Source organism: Grampus griseus (genome assembly GCF_964374135.1).
Source record: "Grampus griseus genome assembly, chromosome: 3".
NCBI lineage: Eukaryota > Metazoa > Chordata > Mammalia > Artiodactyla > Delphinidae > Grampus > Grampus griseus.
Window position 1 is genome coordinate 91,532,233 of NC_139019.1, and position 22,265 is coordinate 91,554,497.

General features: G+C 42.6%; 1 protein-coding gene across 1 annotated transcript in view; it reads left to right on the forward strand.

Annotated features, from left to right (window-relative positions):
• Positions 1–1,764: 1,764 nt before the first annotated feature.
• Positions 1,765–22,265, forward strand: part of EPB41L4A (erythrocyte membrane protein band 4.1 like 4A) — a gene marked incomplete at both ends in the record, with an annotated part of 261,576 nt that continues 241,075 nt past the window's right edge. Inside the window, one exon of the mRNA XM_082651549.1 lies at positions 1,765–1,863. Within this exon, the coding sequence (XP_082507675.1) occupies positions 1,765–1,863 (99 nt within the window). The remainder of the gene's footprint in view (positions 1,864–22,265) is intronic.

The following is a 22,265-nucleotide window of genomic DNA, read 5'->3' on the forward strand; positions in this document are numbered from 1 at the left end:
TAAGCAAATTTTTCGCACTTGGGCTCCGTAGTTTAAAAGTGGTAAAGGAGAGAGCTCAAAACCGTCTGATACCCAAACTCTCGCTCTTTCTAATACTCAATGTAAAGTAGAGAAGATTTCTGGGAGGCCTACCGTCCACCCTGGCCCGCGTCCTCCCCGGCCCGCGTCCTCCCCTTGTGTCTCCTATTTCACTTGCATTAACTTGCTCCTGGTTCCCAGCTGAAGTGCACAAACTGCACCTGCTCCGAAGGCCAGCGGGGGCCTTGCCTCACCCGCTGCTCAGCCTCGGTTGCTTGTGCACGGACACGAGTTCCCACCAGGGGGCACTGCAGCCTCAGAGCTATTGTGCCCGCCAATCCTGGACACAGCCGGTCCCGCGGAGGGCGTGGGACTGGGAGCGCGGAAAGCCGGGGTCCGACCCTCGCTGCGCCTGCCTTCCTAGAGCAAGCCTCCAGGTCTCCCCGGGAAACCCATACAGCGAGCCGGGCCAGGGCCTGCGACGGCTAGGCGGACCCGCTCCTGCGTCGCGCAGGTTCCTGTGCGGACCTCTCCGCACCTCGCCATTTGACCACCTCCGCTCCACCCTCCATCCCCGGCCGAGACCCCGCCCAGAAGGGGCGCCCCCTTCCCGGCCACTGGGTCCCCACTTCGCTCCAGGGCCTTTTGTAGACGCCCGGGCCCGGCCCAGCTGCACCTGGGCTACTCCCGCCCGGGGCGCCATCCCTTGCGCCGCCAAGAGAACTTTCCCGGGAGCCGCTGCGGCCTGGCGCGCCCAGGGCAAACCCCACCAGCCCGCCGGCCGCGTTCCCAGCCGGGGCGGCCGCTCCTCCGCCCGCAAGTCCCCCGACTGCCCGCTTCTCTGAATCTCCCGGGGAAGCAGCACTCCGCCGCCCGGGCAGGGGGTTCTCGGAGGGAAAGCTTCAACTTGGCTACACGTAGCCCCGTGATGAACTCGGGGATCCTCAGACGGGAGCTGCGCCCCGCGACGAGCTGACCTCCACTCGCCGGTCGCGGTAAGGAGCCCGAAGCCCTTTCCGACCCTTTTCGGGCTTCTCGGTGCCCGCGGGTTGGGAACGTGGAGGTGGAGGTAGCCGACTGAGTGACGACCCTCGCCACTGCCCCTGCAGTGGGGCCGGGACGTCGTGGGTACCCCTGACACAAAGGAACAGCCGAGTGCTCCCCAGTCGGCGGACCGGACCGGGGGCTGCGGGGTGGGGTCGGAGCTGGAAGTGCGCGTCCGCTGGGGACCCCGGAGGCGGAGAGGAGGCCGGTGCGTGGCTGCAGCGCTCCAGGCGGGCGTGGGTGGAGGCGGCTGCAGAGCTTCTAGGGGCTTCCAAGTACGGGGACGGCCTAGAGCTCTCGTCCCTCCCTTTTCTTGCCTCTTGTATCCTTTGACAGGAGATTTTTGTCGTCCCCAGGGCTGCGGTTGGGGCCGCGGTACCCCCGCCTTCGGAGGAGCCGGAGCCGCAGGATGCGCGGGGACGCGCCGCCGCCCTCTGCGCCCAGTTTCTCCGGCGCTTCCCTGGCCGCTCGCGGGCGCTGACTCTCTCCCGGGCTTCCCCGCCCTCCTTACCTTACGTCCGCGCCGCGCTGCTGGTCCGCGCCGCGCTGCTGGTCCACGCCGCGCTGGACCCCGCCGGGAACTGGTCCTCTCGACCTCGCCGCGGTGCGGACAATAACTTAATGCCTCGCGCTTGAGGGGAGGGGGCGGCTCAGCGCCTGGGTCGCAGCTTTCTCCTCTGGCTGAGGCCGGCCACAGCCGACATGGGCTGTTTCTGCGCTGTTCCGGAAGAATTTTACTGCGAAGTTTTGCTTCTGAATGAATCCAAGTTAACCCTCACCACCCAGCAGCAGGGCATCAAGGTAGGCGCGGGCCGGGGGCATGTTCGGGGTCGGGGGTGCGTAGCCGGGCAGGCTCGGGGGTTCCGCGGCATTGTCCCAGGGCTGTCACCCGGGCGGGGCGGACGGCGGTGGCGTCTCTGCACGGTGGGAACGAACGGCAGTTGCCCCCCGCGCTCAGGTGGAGGGAGGACGTGTCAGGGTGAGTTAACTTTGAGTCCTTCATAAAGGAAAGTAAGTTTGACGCCTTGTAGGAGGGTCCATGCACCAAGCTCTCGGCTGCAATCCACCGTCCTGCAGCTGAGACCCAAACTTCCCTACGTCGTTTTCCTCCAAAAGCGTTTAAGGCCCCCGCAGCTCCCAAAGAGGCGCAGAATTGATTGTATGGGCAGCATACAGTGTTGAAGGCACGCTCTCCCTCGGCTTTGTTGAAGACCTTTTTTCTTGATAGGATTATTGGGGAAGTAAAATAATTCACTCGTTGAAACACATTTATTGGGTGGTTGTGATTGTGTCGCCAGTGTTTGTGGTTGGGTAATGCTACGTTCGGCCGGAAAATAATTTCCTTTTCCAAAAGCCACCTGGTTTATCCCAACATTTAAGTAAACATCTCTCCAAACGAGGTAATAACTTTGCGTCTCTTCGTAGGTCATTATAATGCAATTACTGGTATTAACCTAGAGAACCCAAACAAAAAGGCTGTGGGAGCTTGCAGACATTCACTTCCTTAATTTTGGCGAGCTCGTATGTTTACGGTTGACAACCTGACTGACGCGCCTGCGCGCTAGTTTTTCTCTCGCAACAACGTAGCTACCTAGAGATGATCGGAATCCCGAGTGTTTTGTTTCCCTTTCTCCTTCAGTTTTAAATCATTTAGGCATTTTAGATACCTCAGCAGCTGAGTCTGATGAAGGGAAACCGTCCCCCTCCCCCCGCCAAGGAGGCTGTCTGAGAAATCAAGTTCAGGCTGCCAATTGTCTTGTCCTAGTCTTGTCATCTCAGAAGTTAATCCTAATGGCGTAGGCTCTGGGCATTTCCTTGTGTGAATCAGATTTTACATAGCTTTATGCACACTAGAGTAAATGTTCTTGGCCAAAAGCTTCAGCTTTGTTATTACCGTTCTTGGTGTACAGAATTTTAATTTCACAGCTGTCATTTTTTTTTTTTTTGTCAGAGAAAGAGGGCAAAAATGATCAATTAAAGCCACAAGATACAGTTAACCCTTTAGGAAATTGTTTTGAATATTGTTTCTTCTGTAATTTTAATAAGCAAAAGTCAATCAGATTCTCATTTAGTGTTTCCTTTCGAGGACAATAAAAGACTCTGGCGGGGGAGAGTGTTCATTGTATATTTTTAGCTTTTTATGTTCCAACTCCCAATCCCCCCCACCCCTATGAAATCAGGAAAAGAACTTACTTTACAAGATGACGTAACATTCTTTGGAGTACTGTGAGCACAAAATAGACAAAAGTAAAAAAAAAATCATACATTTTTGATAATACATAGATTCTCTTTGGCTTCGAAACAATTAGAGAAAGATAACTGATGATCTGTTACTAAAAAAACATAGAAATCTTTCTGAAGTCTAAAGTCATCTGGTGTGTGAGCTTCCTATTTAATTATGAAAGCCCTACTCCTGTCAGTTGTGGAACATGTACATTATTCTGTCATGAGAGCAGCCAAGACTCAGAATCAAATGGAATAATTTTGTCAAAGAAACATGAATTAAAAATCCTGATCCATAATTACTTTTTATATCCTGATGGTGCTTATCTTGTTTTACAAATAGGTCAAAAATTGGTGAGGGATTCAAATGCAATAGCAACTTTATAATGCTGTTGTTTTGGATATGTGCCATTTAACTGAACAATAATTTAAGCATGCTTTTGTTGGAAGTAATCATTTTGCAACAGGCTTGCCCTCTTTCAGTGTCACAAAAGCATGCCACAATTATTTTGATGGCCATATGTATAACACAGATGTCTGCTGAAGTTAACCACATTATCTGTAACTACCATGCTACCATAAAATGCATGTGTTAAGCACCTATCTGCTTGTGGTATGTACTAAATTAAACACATATATATATATTTACAAATGGTATAACGTATGAACAGCATCTTGCACGTAGATGGTATTCAAACATTGAATGAATATATGTATATTATTGTTCTGTACTTACTTGGCACTTTCTTTAACTCCTGCTTTATTATTATTATTTTTTTCTTTAACTCCTACTTTAGTTTGTAAATGAAATAGTAAGCAATTACTTCAAACTTAATAGCCAATAACTACTATTACAGTGTTTTCCCCCCCAGGATAGTACTCTTGATAATTTTGATTATCACTAATTAAAATCGAAGTTAAGCATGTGACATTTTCCCCTGAAATTAAAATAGAAAAATCTTTTTTCAAAAATATTATCTAATATTTATTTTGAGATGACCCCTTTTCACATTCTTTCTCAAATGAAGATATCTAATTCTGTGGTAAAATTATTCACATATTTCATCCCTTAATGGAAGGAATTTTACTGATTCCTAAATAGTTACTTAAGAATTTGCTGGCATTACTGTTATAATAATGCATTGTAGGTTAAAGAAGATTAATTGTAGTAAATTTAAGTAGAAAACATATGAGAGAAGCTTGGTAAAACATTTTTTTCTGTGTGCTATTTTGAAAAACACTCTCTGGATTTCTTTAAGCACCAAATTGCTCATTGAAAAGTTAGTTATGAAGTGATTTTTCTGCAACTCAGATCAAAGTTTTTCATCAACTTAAAAAAAAAAAACCAACGTGTGTCCTATGGAAAGCATTTCAGCCTGAAGACAATAGTTACACATCTTATGTGTTAAGATGAGTAGCACTTAAATGGAAAATAATTTTCTGTTTTAAAAATAATTAGAAAAATAAAACCCAGTGTCTGTATTCATACTAATGTGATGTAGCAATTTACCTTCTTAACTTGTTTTAGAGCTAACCTCACCTTGTCAAGCAGAAAGTCTTTTGCGTGCAGTTCGTAGTTTGAGCCCTCTGCAAGATTTAAAAACCCAAGTTTATATAAACTGAATGTTATTGGTTGTGTGTCGAGCCACACAATAGCTTTTAGCTGTTTGTTCTCTGCTGCTATCTCTGTTGTTTATTTTAGTAAGAATTTCTGCTGTGGTTGGTCTCTTGGTTTTTTGAGCAGTGTTTGTTCAGGGAAACTTTTGTTATGTCCTGGGGGAGGTAGAGATCCTTCTTTTAGTTCTTTTAGAAAGCAAAACTTGAATGTGGCTCAGACTACTTTTATAAGTTGTCATTTGATTAGCAAAAGATTTTTAGGGAAAAAAATCACAAGGTTTGATGATTTAGTCCTCATAATTGCTGCTGCAAATGTGAACTAGATTAGTATTTTCATTTCAGCAAGATTTTAGTCCTCTGAGTAGTAATGTAATAAACACTGAGGTGCTTATTTTTGCCTCAGTGTATTTGACTAAATTAATGAAACCAATATGACAGCAACATGGAAATTCCATTAACTTTTTAAAAAAACTGCTTTATTGAGATATAGCATACAATTCACAAAGTTAGATTCATCTGTTAACTTTTAAATGAAGTTACTTCCTAATCATCCTGAGGTTCCTGAGGGAATATTATGAGTCAATTTTGATGTTTTGATCAGAAACTTCCTAATAAACTAGAAAAACAGAAGCTGGGGACTTAAATTACATGCGTGTCCCTTACCAAGGATTGTAATTTTCACTCCATTTGGACTGGTAAAGAAAACATCTGAGAAAATTTGGAAAAAGTGAAAAACAATAGTTTTTCACAAATCACATTAAGAGTATATCTATACCTTTTAATATCAACTACATAAGGTACACAGTCAGGGACCTTATAAACATAGGTTGAAGCAAGTAATCATACACTAACATTTCTGTTAATGTAAGATTGGCTGTAGTTAGTAAATTAGGCTGTGGTTAGTAAATTAGTAAATTAGATGTAACTGGGATAGAAGTACCCCTCTTCCACACTGCATCTAGGTTTCTAAAATTCAGATATGATATCCATGTTGTGACTGTTTAAGATCAGCTACTGTATAAATGCCCCTTCATATTTTTTTTGTTTTTAAAAAATGATTGAAAGTATTTTTTTAGCTTTATTGAGGTATAATTGAAAATGAAACTGTAATATATTTAAAGTGTGCAACGTGATGATATAATATATATATATATATATATATATAGTGAAAGGATTCCCACCATCCCACCATTGAGTTATTAACATTCCATCACCTCACATATTTACATTTTTTTGTTGTTGAGAACAGTTCAGTTCTATTCTCTTAGCAAATTTCAATTATACAATACAGCCTTATCACCTATAAATACCATGTTATACATTACATCCTCAGACTTAAGTGCCCCCTCAATTTTACAAGAAGTTTTTCTTGAAAAATATTATTAAAAATGTCATTTATCATTTATGGTTTAAAAGTGATTTAAAAGCAATATAATGGGGAAAGAATTGTTTGTTACCTCTAGCAGGTAATGGCTAGCTATCCTCTTATAGGGACTTACGCTTTTCTTGGTTGATGGTGAATCGTACTTTTTGCAGCCCCATTAGTGTAATTGTCCTTGAATTCTGTGATGTTAAGCTTAAACGGACTTCGAACTAAACTTAAACTAATGCAGAGCTTTTGTTTCTTTTGAGCATGGGTGGTGTCTTAGTCTGTTCAGGCTGCTATAAGAAAATACCACAGGCTTGGTGGCTCATAAACAAGAGAAATTTATTTCTCATAGTACTAGAGGCTGGAAGTCTGAGATCGGGGTGCCAGCATGGTCAGGTGAGGGCCCTCTTCCAGGTTGAAAACTTGTTGTATCCTCATGTGGCAAAAGGGCCTAGGGAGCTCTCTTGGCCTTTTTTTTAAAAATAAGGGCGCTAATCTCAAAGGCCCCACCTCCTAAAACACATTACCTTGGGAGTTAAGTTTCCGACATATGAATTTCAGGAGGGCACAAACGTTCAGACCGTAGCAGATGGCGATAGAGTTAAATCTAAGTTGCAGGGTCAGAAGTCCAGACTCGACTGTCCATTAGCTCTATGGACAATGGTTGGTTATTTTTATTACAAAACAAGATGGGAAACTCATCTTTTCTTCAGTGGTTTGTGTCAGGTTGTATCTTAGTCCGGCCAGACAATTCTTTGTTGTGGGATGCTGTCTGCTCCATGGCAGGATAATTAGCAGTATTTGTAGCCTCTGCCCATGAGATGCCAGTAGCACCTCTTGCCTAGTTCTAACAACCAAAAATATGCCTAGGTGTTGCCAAATGTCCCCTGATGGGCAAAATCACCCTCATTTGAGAACCACTGCTGTGGAGGGTAGCAGTTTCCTTTATTCTCCTTTATTTGGTACACATTGGATGCAAACTGACTTTTGGATGCCTTCTTTTTTCTCTTTTGGAGGAGTGAGTCATGTGCCTTATAGGTCAGTGAAAACAATATGAAATCTGTATCTTTAACTTGCTTAATATTCTTAGACTAGGAGCAATATACTGAAGTGATGAAAAGCATGGGCTGTAGCATCAGACCACCTGGATTTACATTTTGGCTCCACTGATTACTTATTAGCTGTGGGGCCTCCAGAAAGATACTTTTCTTCTCTGAATCTCAGTTTCCCCATCTGTAAAATGGGAACAAAGTCATACCCACTTCATAAGTTCAAGGTGCTTTGCATGTGGTAAGCCCTCAGAAAATGTTGGTCTAGATTCTTTCTCCTCCGTTCCTTATCCTCTCTTTCTTTTAGTGCTTCATTCCTGTCTGCATATAAAGTCCACCCTTCACTGTCTGATTTGCCACCCTCCCTGCTCTAGACCTTCAGCAGTTCTGTGTGCCTACCCAAACGACTTGCTCTATATGGGCACGCACAAATGCTCAGTCTCCCAAACATACCAGACTTGCTTGTGCCTTATACTTGGGATTCCCACTGAGTGGCACTGTTTTGTGTTTCCCTAAGCACACGCTCATCTGAACTCATCCTTTAAGACTTGAACCGAGCGTCCCATCTGCTAGGAAGACTTAGACCTGGCGTGCCCTGGCAAAGTTAAGTGCTTGTCAGTGTCTTGCACGCTTCTTGTTATAGCCCTTACCACACTGCAGGCATTATTTCTGGACACGTCTGTCTCCCTCAGAAGCCTGAAAGCCCTCGCCCGTGATCCCCAGCAGCTAGAGCTGTACACCACATGTAATAGATGCTTATTCACTGTAATTTGAATAGAAGAATGAATGGAGTGTTACCGTTGGAATAGGCCATATTGAAAATCTTCTGGTTAATGAGGTTTCTTTGCCATTTTATTTTTACTCGAAAAGACCTAGAATAAAGAGAATCTCACTGTGAAAAATCTGTTGCCAAGATACTCTAATTTTTATATTGATAATGGGTAGAAAATGAGATGGTGCAGTGGACTGGGTGCATGTAGCGCATTGAAGAGCTGACTAGCGGCCATTTTAGAAAACACGAGTTACCAACATCTTTGTAGTGTAGAAGTAACTACTGAATCCTTCCCTCTCTCTCTCTTTTTAAAAAGTAGAACTTTCCCCTTATAGGTCGAGAGTCTTTTGGAAGAAGGGCATATTTCACTAATGGATAATAGATCCTCACACTTTGCTTTTCTTCCTTGTCTCTTATTCTGTAAACCATTGGAGAACAGTATCAGTTGGTTTCACAGTGTGGGTTTACACAATCGGGGACCATTGGTATAATTTTTAATCTTGCTGTACCACCCATTTTACTCCTGAACCTCATCTGACCCTGCTCTAAGGCATAATGGAAAACACAGGGTTGAGAAGTTAAATACTGGGTTTTTATGACAAATGTTAAGTTTTTCATTCCGACGCACAATGGATTTTTCTGCAGGCCTGTTATAAACAGGACACATCAGACATCAGATTTGTCATAACCCTGCAGCTTCTCTGGGGTTGACTGCTTTGACCGAGCTTTTGTCTCTGATATTTTAGCCACGCGTACAGCTTATACATAATGCTCCTGGTTAGCCTGCTTTGGGGGGTAAGAGTAACTGACGTTTGCTCCTGCGTAGCAAGATTTGTTTCTAAGTCTCACGTGTTAAGTGTAACCAGGCCTCTGTTATCACTTGTTTGGGTCTCGACTAGGTGTGTTAAGATCAGGAACCAGCCAGTTTAGTTTGTGACTCAAAAAGCCTGTTACCACACTTGGGAGAGTCTGTAGCATTCTCAGAAATGTGGATTGCATTCCTGTGCCCTCTGAACCATGATTTCCTGTTTTTTTTTTTTTTCTTTTTTTTTTTTTAAAGTGAAACAGTCACTTTTCCTTAGTGCCGCCTGTTGGTAATCCATTTCTCTGTAACTAAACACTCTTGCTGAATCCCCAAAGGCTGAGATGGCTCTCTGCAGAGGCTCTCCCAGTAATCGCTGAAGTCATGAGAGGGCCTGGCAGTGGCTTCCAAAGGGGTAAGAAGTTTGTTTTCAAGGATACTGACATGCCAAGTGGAAGTTAAAACAAGGGAGATTGTGGCAGGCAGGGAAACCCGAGAGGTGCTGAGTGCTAGCCCCCATGGTCAGTGACCAAAAGGTCAGACGGCAGAGGAGGAATCAGCTGACTGAGACCAAGGAGGGAATCAAATATGGCAGCAGATTGTAGAGAAATGCCGTGTTCTGAGCACGTGAGGAAGCGCAGTTAGTGATGCTCAGCGCTACCAACTCTGTGGGCGCAGCGTCCTGGAAGTTGGGTAAAAAGTACCTTGCGTAGAATACAGCTTTCCATAGGAACAGTGACTTGAATGGGGGTCAAGTTTCTGAGCTAGCCCACCGAGACCATTTGAGTTTTTAAACCACTCACGTCCCACTTTGCCCTTCATTCAGAGCCGTGTTTGAGAAGCGGTCTTGGAGCCTCTGCTGCCTTAATTATCACTTGTCAAAATTGGTTTTTATCCACCATCCTCACTGCTCCCACTTTGCACCAACCAGCCTCCTAACTGGGGTGCTGTGTGGTCATCTTCAATCTCTCCCCTTCCCCTATCCTGCCCTGTGTTTAAATCCTGGTTTACCATGAAATTGTTGGTCTTGCGATGGACCACAGGACTCTTCTTTGAACTAGCCTCCCTTTCCTCATTTGTAAGCTGAGGAGTGTGATAACTGCCTCATGGGATGACTGTGCAAATTTGAGAAAAGAATTTTAGGCACGTAGGATAAAAGGTGCTCAATAAATGATAGCTATCATTATGTGTGATCTATTATTTGCTAATAATTTTTTTTCTGAATTCCAGTTTGGGATATCTAATCCCCCACCCCTGCCCAAAGTGACACTGGCTCTCTGAGAGGCATGGGTGGTTGTTAGAAGTGGGGGAACAGTGGTGGTTCGATATCCATAGGTACCAGTGACTTTTCAGGTCTCTGTATTTTTACTCACATTGCCTCAGCTACCACTGGGATGCTGAAACTTCACATCTGTACCCCTAGTCCAGACTTCCTCACTCTTACCTGACTTGTATTTCTGATTGCCTACTGGAGGTCACACTCGATGTCTAAGCCCTTCTGTTCGCTCCAGACTCTCTCTTCTTGTGCTGCCTAGTTTGGCGAATGAGGCCACTCTCCGTCTTCATCAGTTAAGATGCTTTGATTCTCGGTTGCGGAGATTCCATTGCAGATTCTCTTAACGTGAGGAAGCTTATTTGTTCACGTCAGGTTCCCAGCTTCTCTCCATCTCTTCTGGGCTCTGTCATCTTGGGAGACAGGGTCATATGCAGATGGGTAATGGTTCTAGAGACAGTATTTGCACATGGCAATATGTGAGTTGGGAATAGAGACAGACTCTTCTTCAAAAAGGAGAGAAGACTCCTTCTCCCCAAGTTCCCCATCAGACTTTCCCTTGTGTCTTTTAGCAGAACAAGTCTTGTGGCCATTCTTGAGCTATAATGGCAATAGGATCACCTTTAGGGCAACAGATTCTCCCTGGGACTGGGTGGGGGTGGAATCCATTTTCCTAAGGCAGCTGGCAACTGGGGGAGGGGTTCAGTCAGGAGGAAAGGTAGGAGTTGTGGGTGCTATTGGCCCTCTGCCCCTCTGGTCAGGATTCTGGCGCCTGGGCTCTCTGTATATTTCCACAGCCTTCCAGGTGTTGTAATTCCACCTCTTAAATATATTCCAGATTCATCTCTTCTCCCCTCCTCTGATTGCTCCTGCCCTGATCTGGACCACTCTCAGTTCTCAGCTGGACACCTGTAGTAGCCACCAGCATGATCCCCTGTGACTGCCTCTAGCATGGCCTTTCTCACCCTGGCTTGGGTACTCCCACGGGTTCTCAGCCTCCGTGGCTTAGTTTATATTCCTCAGTATCATGGCCCTTCATGATCGGACCCCACCTCTATCTGACCTTCCTCCCACTGCTACCATATGCCTCTCACGGATTCTAGCCAGAGGGAGCTGCATTCTAGTCTGAATTCTCCACACTCCCTCTCACCCTGGTCTTTTTCTATCCGGAAAGCCCCACCCCACCTCATCTTGTTTGAGTGAAGTCCCAGCTCTCGTCAAGCAGGGTTCTGCTCAAATGCCACCTTCTCTGAAGACTTCTCCTTGGTGAAGCACTGGACAGGCCCTCTCCTGACCTGAATCAGGCCTGCATTTCATTGCAGGAGTTTCCGTACTTTCCTGCCCACCTTGCCCTGGGAGCAGTATAGAAAGATGAAGAGAGAATGGGTCTAGGTCATAGATAAATCTGGCTTCAGGTCTCCTTTCCATGTGTTAGTGCTGTAAATGTGGTCAGGTCACATACCCTTAGAGTCAGCTTCCTCATCTGTAAAATTAGGGTCAAGCTCTCCAGCTTATTATCCTGAGATACTGCACGTGAAACCCTGAGCCCTGTGCCTAATGAGAGGGAGCTGTTGTTACTGGAGATGGAAAGCCTTGAGGGAGGGGACTATATCTTTTTTATGGGATCCCCAAGTCAAGCCGAGTTCCTAAGGAATCAATGAACGATTGCTGACTGGGTGAATTAATCTGAATAGAAAAGTACTTCCAGATCGACATAAGCAGTGAATCTGAGAAAGAGAAGACATCTTTCACCTCTTTACTTTCTAGGTTCCCTGGTACAAGGAGTGTACCTCCTTGACTCCTTAATTTCTCATTTAATTTTTAAAAACAGGTTTATTGAGATATAAATCACAGACCATACGAGTCACCCATTTAAGGTGTGCAATTCAATGGCTTTTCATGTATTTACAGAGTTGTGCAACCACCATCACAATGAATTTTAGAACATTTCATTACTCCACAAAGACACCTTATACTTATTAGCAGTCACTCCTCATTTCCTCCCAACCCTCTTACCTGCTCCTGCTAGGCAACCACTAATCTTTCTGCTTCTACAGATTTGCATATTCTGGACCTTTCATATAAGTGGATTTGTATAATATATGGTCTTTTGTGACTGGCTTCACTTTGCATAATGTTTTCAAGGTTCATTCATAATGTATGTATCAGTATTTCAGCCCTTTTTTTGCTGAATAATAGTCCATAGCATGGATATACCATATTTGTCCATTCATCAGTTGATGGACTTTAGCTATTATAAATAATTTTGCTATGAAGATTCATGTGTAAGTCTTTTTGTGGACATGTGTTTTAATTTCTCTTGCATATGTACCTAGGAGTGGAATTGCTGGGTCATAGGTTTAACAGTTTGAGGAACTTGCAAACTGTTTTCCACAGTGGCTGCACCATTTTACATCCCCACTAGCAATGTCTAAGGGCTTCAATTTCCCCACATTCTCACCAACACTTGTTTTACTCTTTTTGATTATAACTACCCTTTTGGATGTGAAGTGGTATCTCATTGTCATTTTGATTTGCACTTTCCTGAAAAATAGTGACGTTGAGCATCTTTTCATGTCCTTGTTGGCCATTTGTATATCTTCTTTGGAGAAATATCTATTCTTTGCCAGTTAAAAAAATTGGGTTATTTTTCTTTTTATCATTGAGTATAAGTGTTTAAAGTATATATATACATATATATATATATATTCTGTATACAAGTTTTTTGTCAGATACTTGATTTGAAAATATTTTCTCCTATGGGTTTTTTTTTTTTACTTTCTTGACAGTGTCCTTTCGTGTACAAAAGTTTTAAATTTTGATGGAGTCCAATTTATCCTTTTGTTTCCTGTGCTTTTGGAGTCATATCTGAGCAGCCATTGCCTACGCCGAAGTTATGGAGATTTACTTGTATATTTTTAAAGAGTTTTATGGCTTTAGCTCTTACATTTAGGTCTTTGATCCATTCTTCATTCTTTTGCGTGTGGATATCCAGTGGCCCCAGCTCATTTGTTGAAAAAAGGATTTTTTCCCATTGAATTGTCTTTGGCACTGTTATCAAAAAATCAATTGACAATAAATATGAAGGTTAATTTCTGGACTCCCGTTTCTGTTCCATTGATTGACATGCCTATCTATGCATCTTGTTTAGTTTTACTAATTCCTTGGCAGGGTAGGTGTGTGTAATTCAGCAGAGAAAACACTCCCAGTTAAAACAAATTTGACATTTAATATTTTGAGCAAAATTTCCTATAAAACTTCCTGGTGGCAGTTAAGTATTATATATTTTATTCACTTTTAAATCCCTGAGCGCCCATGGTGGTGCTCAGTAAATATTTGTCATATTTGAAGAAAGGCTGATAGAAGGATTGTTTTAGTCATGCTGCTGTTGCTTTTGTAACTTGAAACCTTGGTTGTTGAATATTTAGATTTCCAAAATCTTTTCTGTATAAGCTTTTGAGTGTTGCTGTTTACGTTGTGTAAAGGATTTGCCTTTGATCCTTCCAGGCTCTTCTGTAAATCACTTGATGGAGGGCTGGAAAAGAGTATTAGCATATGTTTTATGAATAACTTTCTTCGTTAGTTTTGGTAGGTGAAGATGTAGCATGTTCAAAAAGTTAATGTCATTTAAATAGGTATGCGGATTTCATCTATTACTTGGCAACACACTGAGAATTTGCTAGAGATTTGTCCTGAGAGTGCAATGTGCAGTGTTCTCCTCCTGGGAAAATAACGTAGGTGGCTAGAAGACCACTTCTGAATGCACACACCCTCCCCAATCCCCATGACTTCCTTTCAACCTTGCACTTCCAGGATTCCTAGTGTGATTGCAGGTTGAAGCCTAGGGAGCAACCGTGGCTTCATGGAATTGAATTCCCTATGACTGGGGCAAATGGTAGCAAATCTTAGTGGTATTGAAAGTGGCATAATAGAAGCTCTACAGCTTTTGTCTGGATTGTGCATTTTAAAACTGGTAGTATTCAAACACTTGACAAATCCCAGTAGATACGCAGGCTACAGGCAGTTTCCTCTGTGAAGAAAATTTCAGATGTCTAGAATCTAGATAATGCCACAGCTGTGTGTGTCAAAATCTTTCACACAAATTGGTTTCTACTTGTCATTGCTTTTTTTTTTTTTTTTTTGCCAGCCACTCATTCTTTGCCCAGTAGTTCAACTGTCTAGTTCTCTGCACCAAATCTGAGTGTGGTCACACGTCCTTAGTTAATTCAGCCCTGTGATGCTGCTCCAAAATGCAGCAGACACCCGGGGAGAATGTGGAAGAGATGACATGAGTTACAACAGCCTGGCTTTCACTTACCATAGAAAGCTAGACTCGGCATGGGCATTTAGAATCATCTAATCCAGTCCTCTCATTCCACAGCTGTGGGAACAGGGACCCAGGGAGGGGCAGTGATTTGCCAGAGCCCAGCACGTGGTCCTAGAACCCTGTCTCTTGGTTTCCTGTCTGGTAATTTCTCAGTGCTCACCCACCCTCAGTTTCTTTGAAGCCTGCAAGGGAGGAAGGGCTGAGAGCTGATTATAGGGGAAGAGGTCAGAATTTATTGAAAATCATCTAGGTTTATTGCCAATCCCATCTCTTCCATGCTCCCAACCCTTCCCCGTTTCCCCCCCACCCCCTTAGATTAAGTCCTTCTAGGCCTACATCTGGTTTGATTACCTTCTGCAGCCTTGGCATTTGGATTTGTGGAACTCTTTCTGGGTAGGTTTTATGAGGGAGAGACTCTTTTGTCCTAAAGAATCTTTTTTTCCCCCCTCCCAGTTTGGAAAAGAGTCTGCTTATGTGGAATGTCTTTTCAGAATGATACCAACTGCATTGCATTTTAATTTTTTGGCTTTTTTGAAAATGCTTATTTATTTAAAAGGCCTAGAATAATTTATGGTTATGGCCATGGTTTTAGAGCTCATATCACTGAGAGTTTTTCCTTGGTCTTTATTTGTAAAGTCTTTATCCTGAATTCTTATAGCTCCATTCTGGTATCTCTCCAGGAAAGAAAATTAAAAACTGATTAGTAACCCTTCTTATTGCCTGAGGGAGGGTGCAAGAGAGGAAAGTAGAAAGGTAAAATTGCTCTTTTGCTGAAAGGTTTAAGATGGGCCAATCATCAGGAGGCTAATAGATCTTTCCCCCGATAATGATTATTTCATGCATCTGCTGCTGTTTACAAGGTCACTTGGAGGATGTGCAAAATTTCCAGAATTCCTCAGAGAGCCAGCTTCTTTTTCTTTCAGATGCTGTTTTTACATAACGTTCTGGGGTAGTTACATGAAGATAAACAGGTTTTGAGTGTGAGGGTGTATGGGGGTCTGGACCAGTGCTGTGTGTCTGTAATTGTGGGTATTGCTTTGTGAACTCACTTTTAGGAGATTTTATTCAGAGCTTTTATACCCAGTAGCACCCAGAATTTCTGGTAGGGATGATGAAATAGAGGGAACACTCTTGCCTTTTTTTTTTTCCTTCAAACATAAGTATATTTAATTCTTTCAAATGCATACAAGACAGTAATTACACAGCAACAAATCTTTTGTTCAACAGTGATTTGATTCATAAGTATTTGAGTGAAATTTACATAATTTCACATCCAGACTCTTGCATTTTTAAATACTGTAAGTAAAAAAGCTCCCCAAATAACCAATTCTTATATTTCCTACTTATCCCTCTCTATATCCACACTTTAAAAAGTTACAAACTGAACATTATACAGAACATATAAGTCATGTTTAAAAGCTTGAGGTTTTAAAATCATCGTACCCCAGTATGACTCAAAAAAGTCCCAATGCTAACAAATGCAGTCCTAGGTGGTAAAATAAATTGGAGGAGGGGAAGAAAGAAGAGGCAGACACAAGTTTGCTGTCTTAATATTTTACTAATCCTGTCAGTTAAAAATGGTGACGTCATGAGAAATGACAGTTTAGGTTTAATATGAGGAATGGAGTTTGCCTCATAATTAAAAGAAGTTTAAAAAGTTAAAAGAAATTTAACTTTCAGGTGGAAAGACAAATATTTACTTATAAAACAACAGAATTCAATACAGTTCATAATCAAGTACTGGGTTATATGGTGGAGATTCTAAGAGGTATAGACATTCTTATAAGAAATGATGTTTCTTATATGCCGAGGTGGGGTTAATCAGGAAAGGAATTTTAGAAAAAGTAAATATAGGTTTGCAGTGCCTTATTTGAAACCCTTGGGGTAGGTGTGTTTGAAGATTCAAAATTTTTCAGATTCCAGCAAGGTAATATGGTATATAAACCATCCATTATGCAATATCCCTGGCCAGGTTTGGGGTGATATCTCATAAAACAAGCACATTAATATTTGCACAGCTCATGATTTGGATATTCACAATAAGTGGGGTAAATAGAGACTATAAGTTGCCTTCTGCCAGTTTATACTAGATTTTGTCTCTGTATTAGTTATCTGTTGCTGTGTGCCATGTTACATCCAAAACTTAGCAGCTTAAAAGAACAAACATTTATCCCAAACAGATTCTGTGGGTCCGGAATCCAGGAGCAGCTTCACTGAATGATTCTGGTTCAGGGTCTCTCTGAGGCTGCACTCAAACTGTGCCTGAGGCATTGGTAATCTGGGGATGGTGGGTCTGCTTCCAAGCCTGCTCACGGGCGTGTTGGCAGGTCATGGTTCCTCACCACATAAGCCTCTTCATAGGCTCCTGGGTGTCCTCACAACATGGCAGCTGGCTTCCCTACATAGCAAGCGATTTTAGAGAGAGAGCAAGCCCAAGATGGAAGCCACAGTCGCATATAATATCCTGTTACTTCTATGGTATTTTGTTGGTCACACCAGCTAACCTTGGAGTGAGAGGGCACTGTATAAGGGTGTGAATACCGGGGGGCGGGCATCACTGAGAGCCGTCTTGAAGATGGACTGCCGTAGTCATCAAGTGAGTTTTGGCATCAAACGTAAAGCTTTCAGTTTTCCTATCTTTTTGGGTTCTGGATTGAGGATTTATATAGACTCTGGCCTCCTCAGAGTGATGACTTGAGAGGATGAACCGTGGCTCTGAAGGTGGTCAAGGACTGCAGGGTAGCGTGAACACAGAGAAGTGAGTTTGGTGGAGGAAGATGGGCGTCTGGGGAGTATGCAGACTCATAGTGTGCTCTGTGCCAGGCACTGTACCTGACGTGGGGGGTAAAAAGGTGAATTAGATACATTTTAAACCATCTGGAGCTAGACTTACGCTTTGAGAAGTCTAGAGTTTTGTTTTGAAAATACTTGTATTGAGGATCTACAGTGAGAAAGAAAACCTGCATGGTGAGAGAAGCAGAGAATATAGACTCAGAAAATCTGGATTCCTTTGCCAGTTCCTTCATTTCCTACCTTGCAAAAGTCAAAGTTTTGGAGCCTTAGTTTTTCCATTTGTAAAATTAAACTGATGCTTATGTTATTCCGTCAATATCAAAGTGTTGTGAGACCCCAAGGAAGATAACGGCTGAAAAAACTCTTGCAAAAGTTTAAAGTGCTTTGGAGTGTTAATAATTATTATCCTATGGCTCTGTCATTTACTAACTAGTGACCTTTTGCCTCAGTCTCATCATCAGTGAAATGAGGATAACACTACTATCTACTTCATAGATTGCTATGAGGTTTGAATGAAATAATACATGTAAGGGCTGAGAATAGTGGCTGGCACATGATAACGTGAGAAATAACAAATATTAGCAGTTATTATTATGTCATCATATAGTGCTAAGCCTTATGAGGAATTAAAAGAAAAGTGAAATGATGACTTAGAATGTCCTTAGAAAGTTTTAAACGATAAGAAAAAAACCCCAGTTTTCCTTAAAAGGCTTATTATTATTTGTATTTGCATTTGCTGACTAGAAAACTGATTTATTTGGTTGGACAGAGATTACTTTGAAAACAGCTACCAGCTTCCTCCCTCCTTCTTTTCTTCTCTCTCCCTCTCTCTCTTTCTTTTTTGATGTTGACCTTCACGTACAGCTTTTCAAATTTTTAAAGGTCATAACTGAAAATAAATCCCTTTGCACTTCCGGTAGCATAGTAGTCAGCTTGCCTGTCCAAGCAGAAAGAGCTAAGTTCAATTTAGATAATCCTCATCACTTGATAAAGATGTGTTTCAAAAATGAAGCTTAGATTTGGAAGCCTGGCAGGATTTACTCATTAAAATTCCTTGTTGGAATAAATTATGAGTCAAAAATGAAGACTTGCAATTCTTTTGTTGAGTTCTGTGATGAAGACATTTAGTGTATTATGATTTAACCTTTGTAAGAATCTGAATAGCCATTTTTTGAGGATCATGAGAACTTCAACAAATCATTATTTTCTAAAATCTTTGTCTGGCAAACCCTGAAGAACTTTTCCCTTAGAATGCCTTTATGCCATTACATGCACCCAGGGATAGCAGGCTGTGACAATGTCATGGAAACATCAGTATTGACACAGCCATTATGGTGACTACCAAAGAACAGCTATAAAGGAAACCAGACCCCAGGCTGACAGCAGATCAATCCCCTTAAGTCACAAATTTCCTTTGTGAGCGGTGGTGAAAAAACTTGAGCTTCTTGTGTGTTTTCAGGATAAAAATTCTTGAGACTTCCTTCTGTTTGAAAATGCTGAACTCGTGTGTGTGTGTGTGTGTGTGCGCGTGCGTGCACGTGCCAGAGGGAGAAAGATAAGTGACCTTGTGTTTACCATTTTAATATTTGGGTAGTTGTGTTTAAGAGTAAATGTATGTAGAGAACAGACTTCTAGTTGCCAAGGGGGAGGGGGTGTGGGAGTTTGGGATTAGCAGATGCAGACTATTGCATATAGAATGGGTAAACAACAAGGTCCTATGTATAGTATAGGGAACTATATTCAATACCCTTTAATAAACCATTAATAAAAGACTGTGCAGAACAATATATATGTGCATGTATAACTGAATCACTTTGCTGTACAGCAGAGACTAATACAACATTGTAAGTCAACTATACTTCAATAAAATAAATTTTTAAAAAAGAGTAAATGTATGACTAACTTCTCTCTAGGAAACCATTTTTCTTGCTTTTAAATGTTGTTTTCAAAAGATGAGCAGTATTTATGTTCTGAAACAACATTTTCTTCAAGTGTGAGCATCGGGGCTACTGAAAACAGGTGTGCATATTCAACAAGATGTACCTTGCTTTACTTAAAAAAACTGTTATTTTGAAAAGTTTCATTGTGAATTGATTCTTATTTTAAAATGCTTCCCATCTGGTATAATTGAAAAGTTGGAAAGGACACAGAGATTTTTTTTCCTAAGGGAAGGGTGGTGATTTTGTGTCAACTCGCTTACAGATCACTGGGTCCTCCTTGTGCTTTTCCATTTGCTTCAGTTAGTGCTGAGTTGAGCAAAGCCAAGTTCCTGACAGAGACTGTTGTGGTTTTCAGCACAGGCCTACCTCTGTGTTGGCTTTACCAGTGTACGTTTACACTTTTGTCCTCAAATGGTTAATTTTGTGCTTTCTGCCTGAGATTGGGATAGCAAAGTGACAACAAAATGTACCATTTCTCCCTACATTTAATAAATTCTGCTGCTCTTGAGTGGAACCCATGGCTTATTAGATATGTCAAGTTGCTAGTTTTCTAAGCATGCTCAGCTAAAAATGATGAACAAATGGCTTAAACTGGAATATTTTGGGTCTCTCTGCATGTATAATACTTGTCAAAGAGTTTGGCTCTAGTTTATTGGCCAGTCTCTTCACAGTAGATTCATTAACACCACTTGGGTCAATTTGGCTGCCATTTCTTGTGTTAGGTTGTGTTAGAGTCCTCTTGAAGGAAAATAAAGGAGTAAGAGCCAGTAAGAACCCAAATATTTATTTATATATTTAAAAAAATTTATTTGTTTTATTTTTATTTTTGGCTGTGTTGGGTCTTCGTTGCTGCACACGGGCTTTCTCTAGTTGCGGCGAGCAGGGTCTACTCTTCGTTGCGGTGTGTGGGCTTCTTACTGCGGTGGCTGCTCTTGTTGCGGAGCATGGGCTCTAGGCACGCGGGCTTCAGTAGTTGTGGCATGAGGGCTCAGTAGTTGTGGCTCACGGGCTTAGCTGCTCTGAGGCATGTGGGATCTTCCTGGACCAGGGACTGAACCCATGTCCCCTACATTGGCAGGCGGATTCTTAACCGCCTGAATTCTTAATTCTTAAGAATTCTTAATTCTTCCCTGCACCACCAGGGAAGTCCCAGAACCCAAATATTTAGAAACATCTGTAATTTTTATACCAATTACTAATAGATTTTCCACTTCCCCATAAATTAAAACTTTTGGGCTGAGAATAAAGCACATACAATCCACGTGTATATTTGTTATTACATGAATCTGGTATTTCTGGTTGTGTCAGTGCATGCAGGGATAATGTTTAAAAAAAGATCTTCAAAATTAATGAGACAACCTTGACTGAGAAATAGTTTCCTTACACAGGAACTTTTAGTTCTTAACTGAGTGAAGTGTGAGGAAAGGATTCTGCAGACCCTGGGTAGCGAATACGTTAATTGTATGTTTGACACAAGCATTTGACCATTAGAATAAATAGCTGAGCTTCCTTCTAGCTCTGAAAGTCTGATGGGCTGTGTCTAAGGTGGCTGTGATGACAGGTGCAAGTTTTCATATCTGGAGATCGTGTCTGTGGTTTATCTAGTCTGGAGCCACAATCAGCTTTTCATTACTCAGGTTTCACAGATTACTGTGGCTTGTTCAGCTCCCCACATAGAGTGGACAGGGCCCAGGAAAATCAATTAGATTTCCTGTTTTCAGCAACCTGAATGATTGATTTGGTCGTAGGGAAAGGAGAGTGAAGCTGCCTGTTCTTTCTCAGACTCATGAGCATTTTGGATTTTTGGTTACTCCATTTTTTTGGGGGGGGGTGGGGGCATTATTATTTTCGTCTTTAAGGCTACTTCATAGAGTAAGCGCATAGGCCATTAAAGACTGCCCATAAGAAAATGTGAGCCAGTCAATTCAATGGATGTTTTAACAGTACTCACCATGCACGCAGATATTTTATACCCATGAAATGTCTAATACCCAGTGATGTTCAGTAAATGTGACCTTTTCCTTCTTTTTGACACTAGTCAGCCTGTTATGGGTGATACAACATGAACATAAGTGAAATTTTAAGAGAACAGTTAAATCTGTACTAGGGCTGGAAGTATGATATTGATGTGTGGGACATGAAGGGTCTCATGGAGAAGTGTGTCTTGAAGTTGACTTTTAAGGATAAGTGGGCTTTAGATACACAGAAAATGAAGGATTGCCCAGTAGAACTGCTGGGACACTGAGGAGGCTGGCCGAACCTGGAAGCAAAGGGGAAAACCAGATGGCATCCAGTTGGTGTTATTCAGTAAGGGAAGGACTTGAAAACCATGAAAAGGAGCTAAGGGCTTCCCTGGTGGCGCAGTGGTTGAGAGTCCGCCTGCTGATGCAGGGGGCATGGGTTCGTGTCCCGGTCTGGGAAGATCCCACATGCTGCGGAGCGGCTGGGCCCGTGAGCCGTGGCCGCTGAGCCTGCACATCCGGAGCCTGTGCTGTGCAAGGGGAGAGGCCACAACAGGGAGAGGCCCGCGTACCGCAAAAAAAAAAAAAAAAAAAAAAGAAAAGGAGGTAAGACCCTGCTGAGTGGTAAGTCAAAGCAGAGGAGAGTCCTGGTGGTATTTTAGGAAGATAAGTTGGCAGGTAACAACTACAGACTGGATTGGAGCGAGAGGAGCCTGGAATCTGGGAAAGCAGTCAGTGGTGAGGTGATGAGAGCTGGGATTCCACCGTGACGTGGAGTAAAAAAAAAAAAAAGATAGTAAGGACGTTTTGGATAGTCATTCACAGAACAAATTTATTTGGAGAACCTTCCAGGTGTCAGGCACTGGGCTGGGCCCTGGATGCAGTGATGAGGCCAACTCACACAGTCTCGACCTGCATGGAGCTTACAGCTCAGCAGGGGAGCAGGTGTGTGAGCGGCCAGGTGTGTGAGCGGCCAGGTGTGTGAGCGGCCAGGTGTATGAATGCCCAGGTGTGTGAGCGGCCAGGTGTATGAATGCCCAGGTGTGTGAGCGCCCAGGTGTGGGGAGGAAACATTGG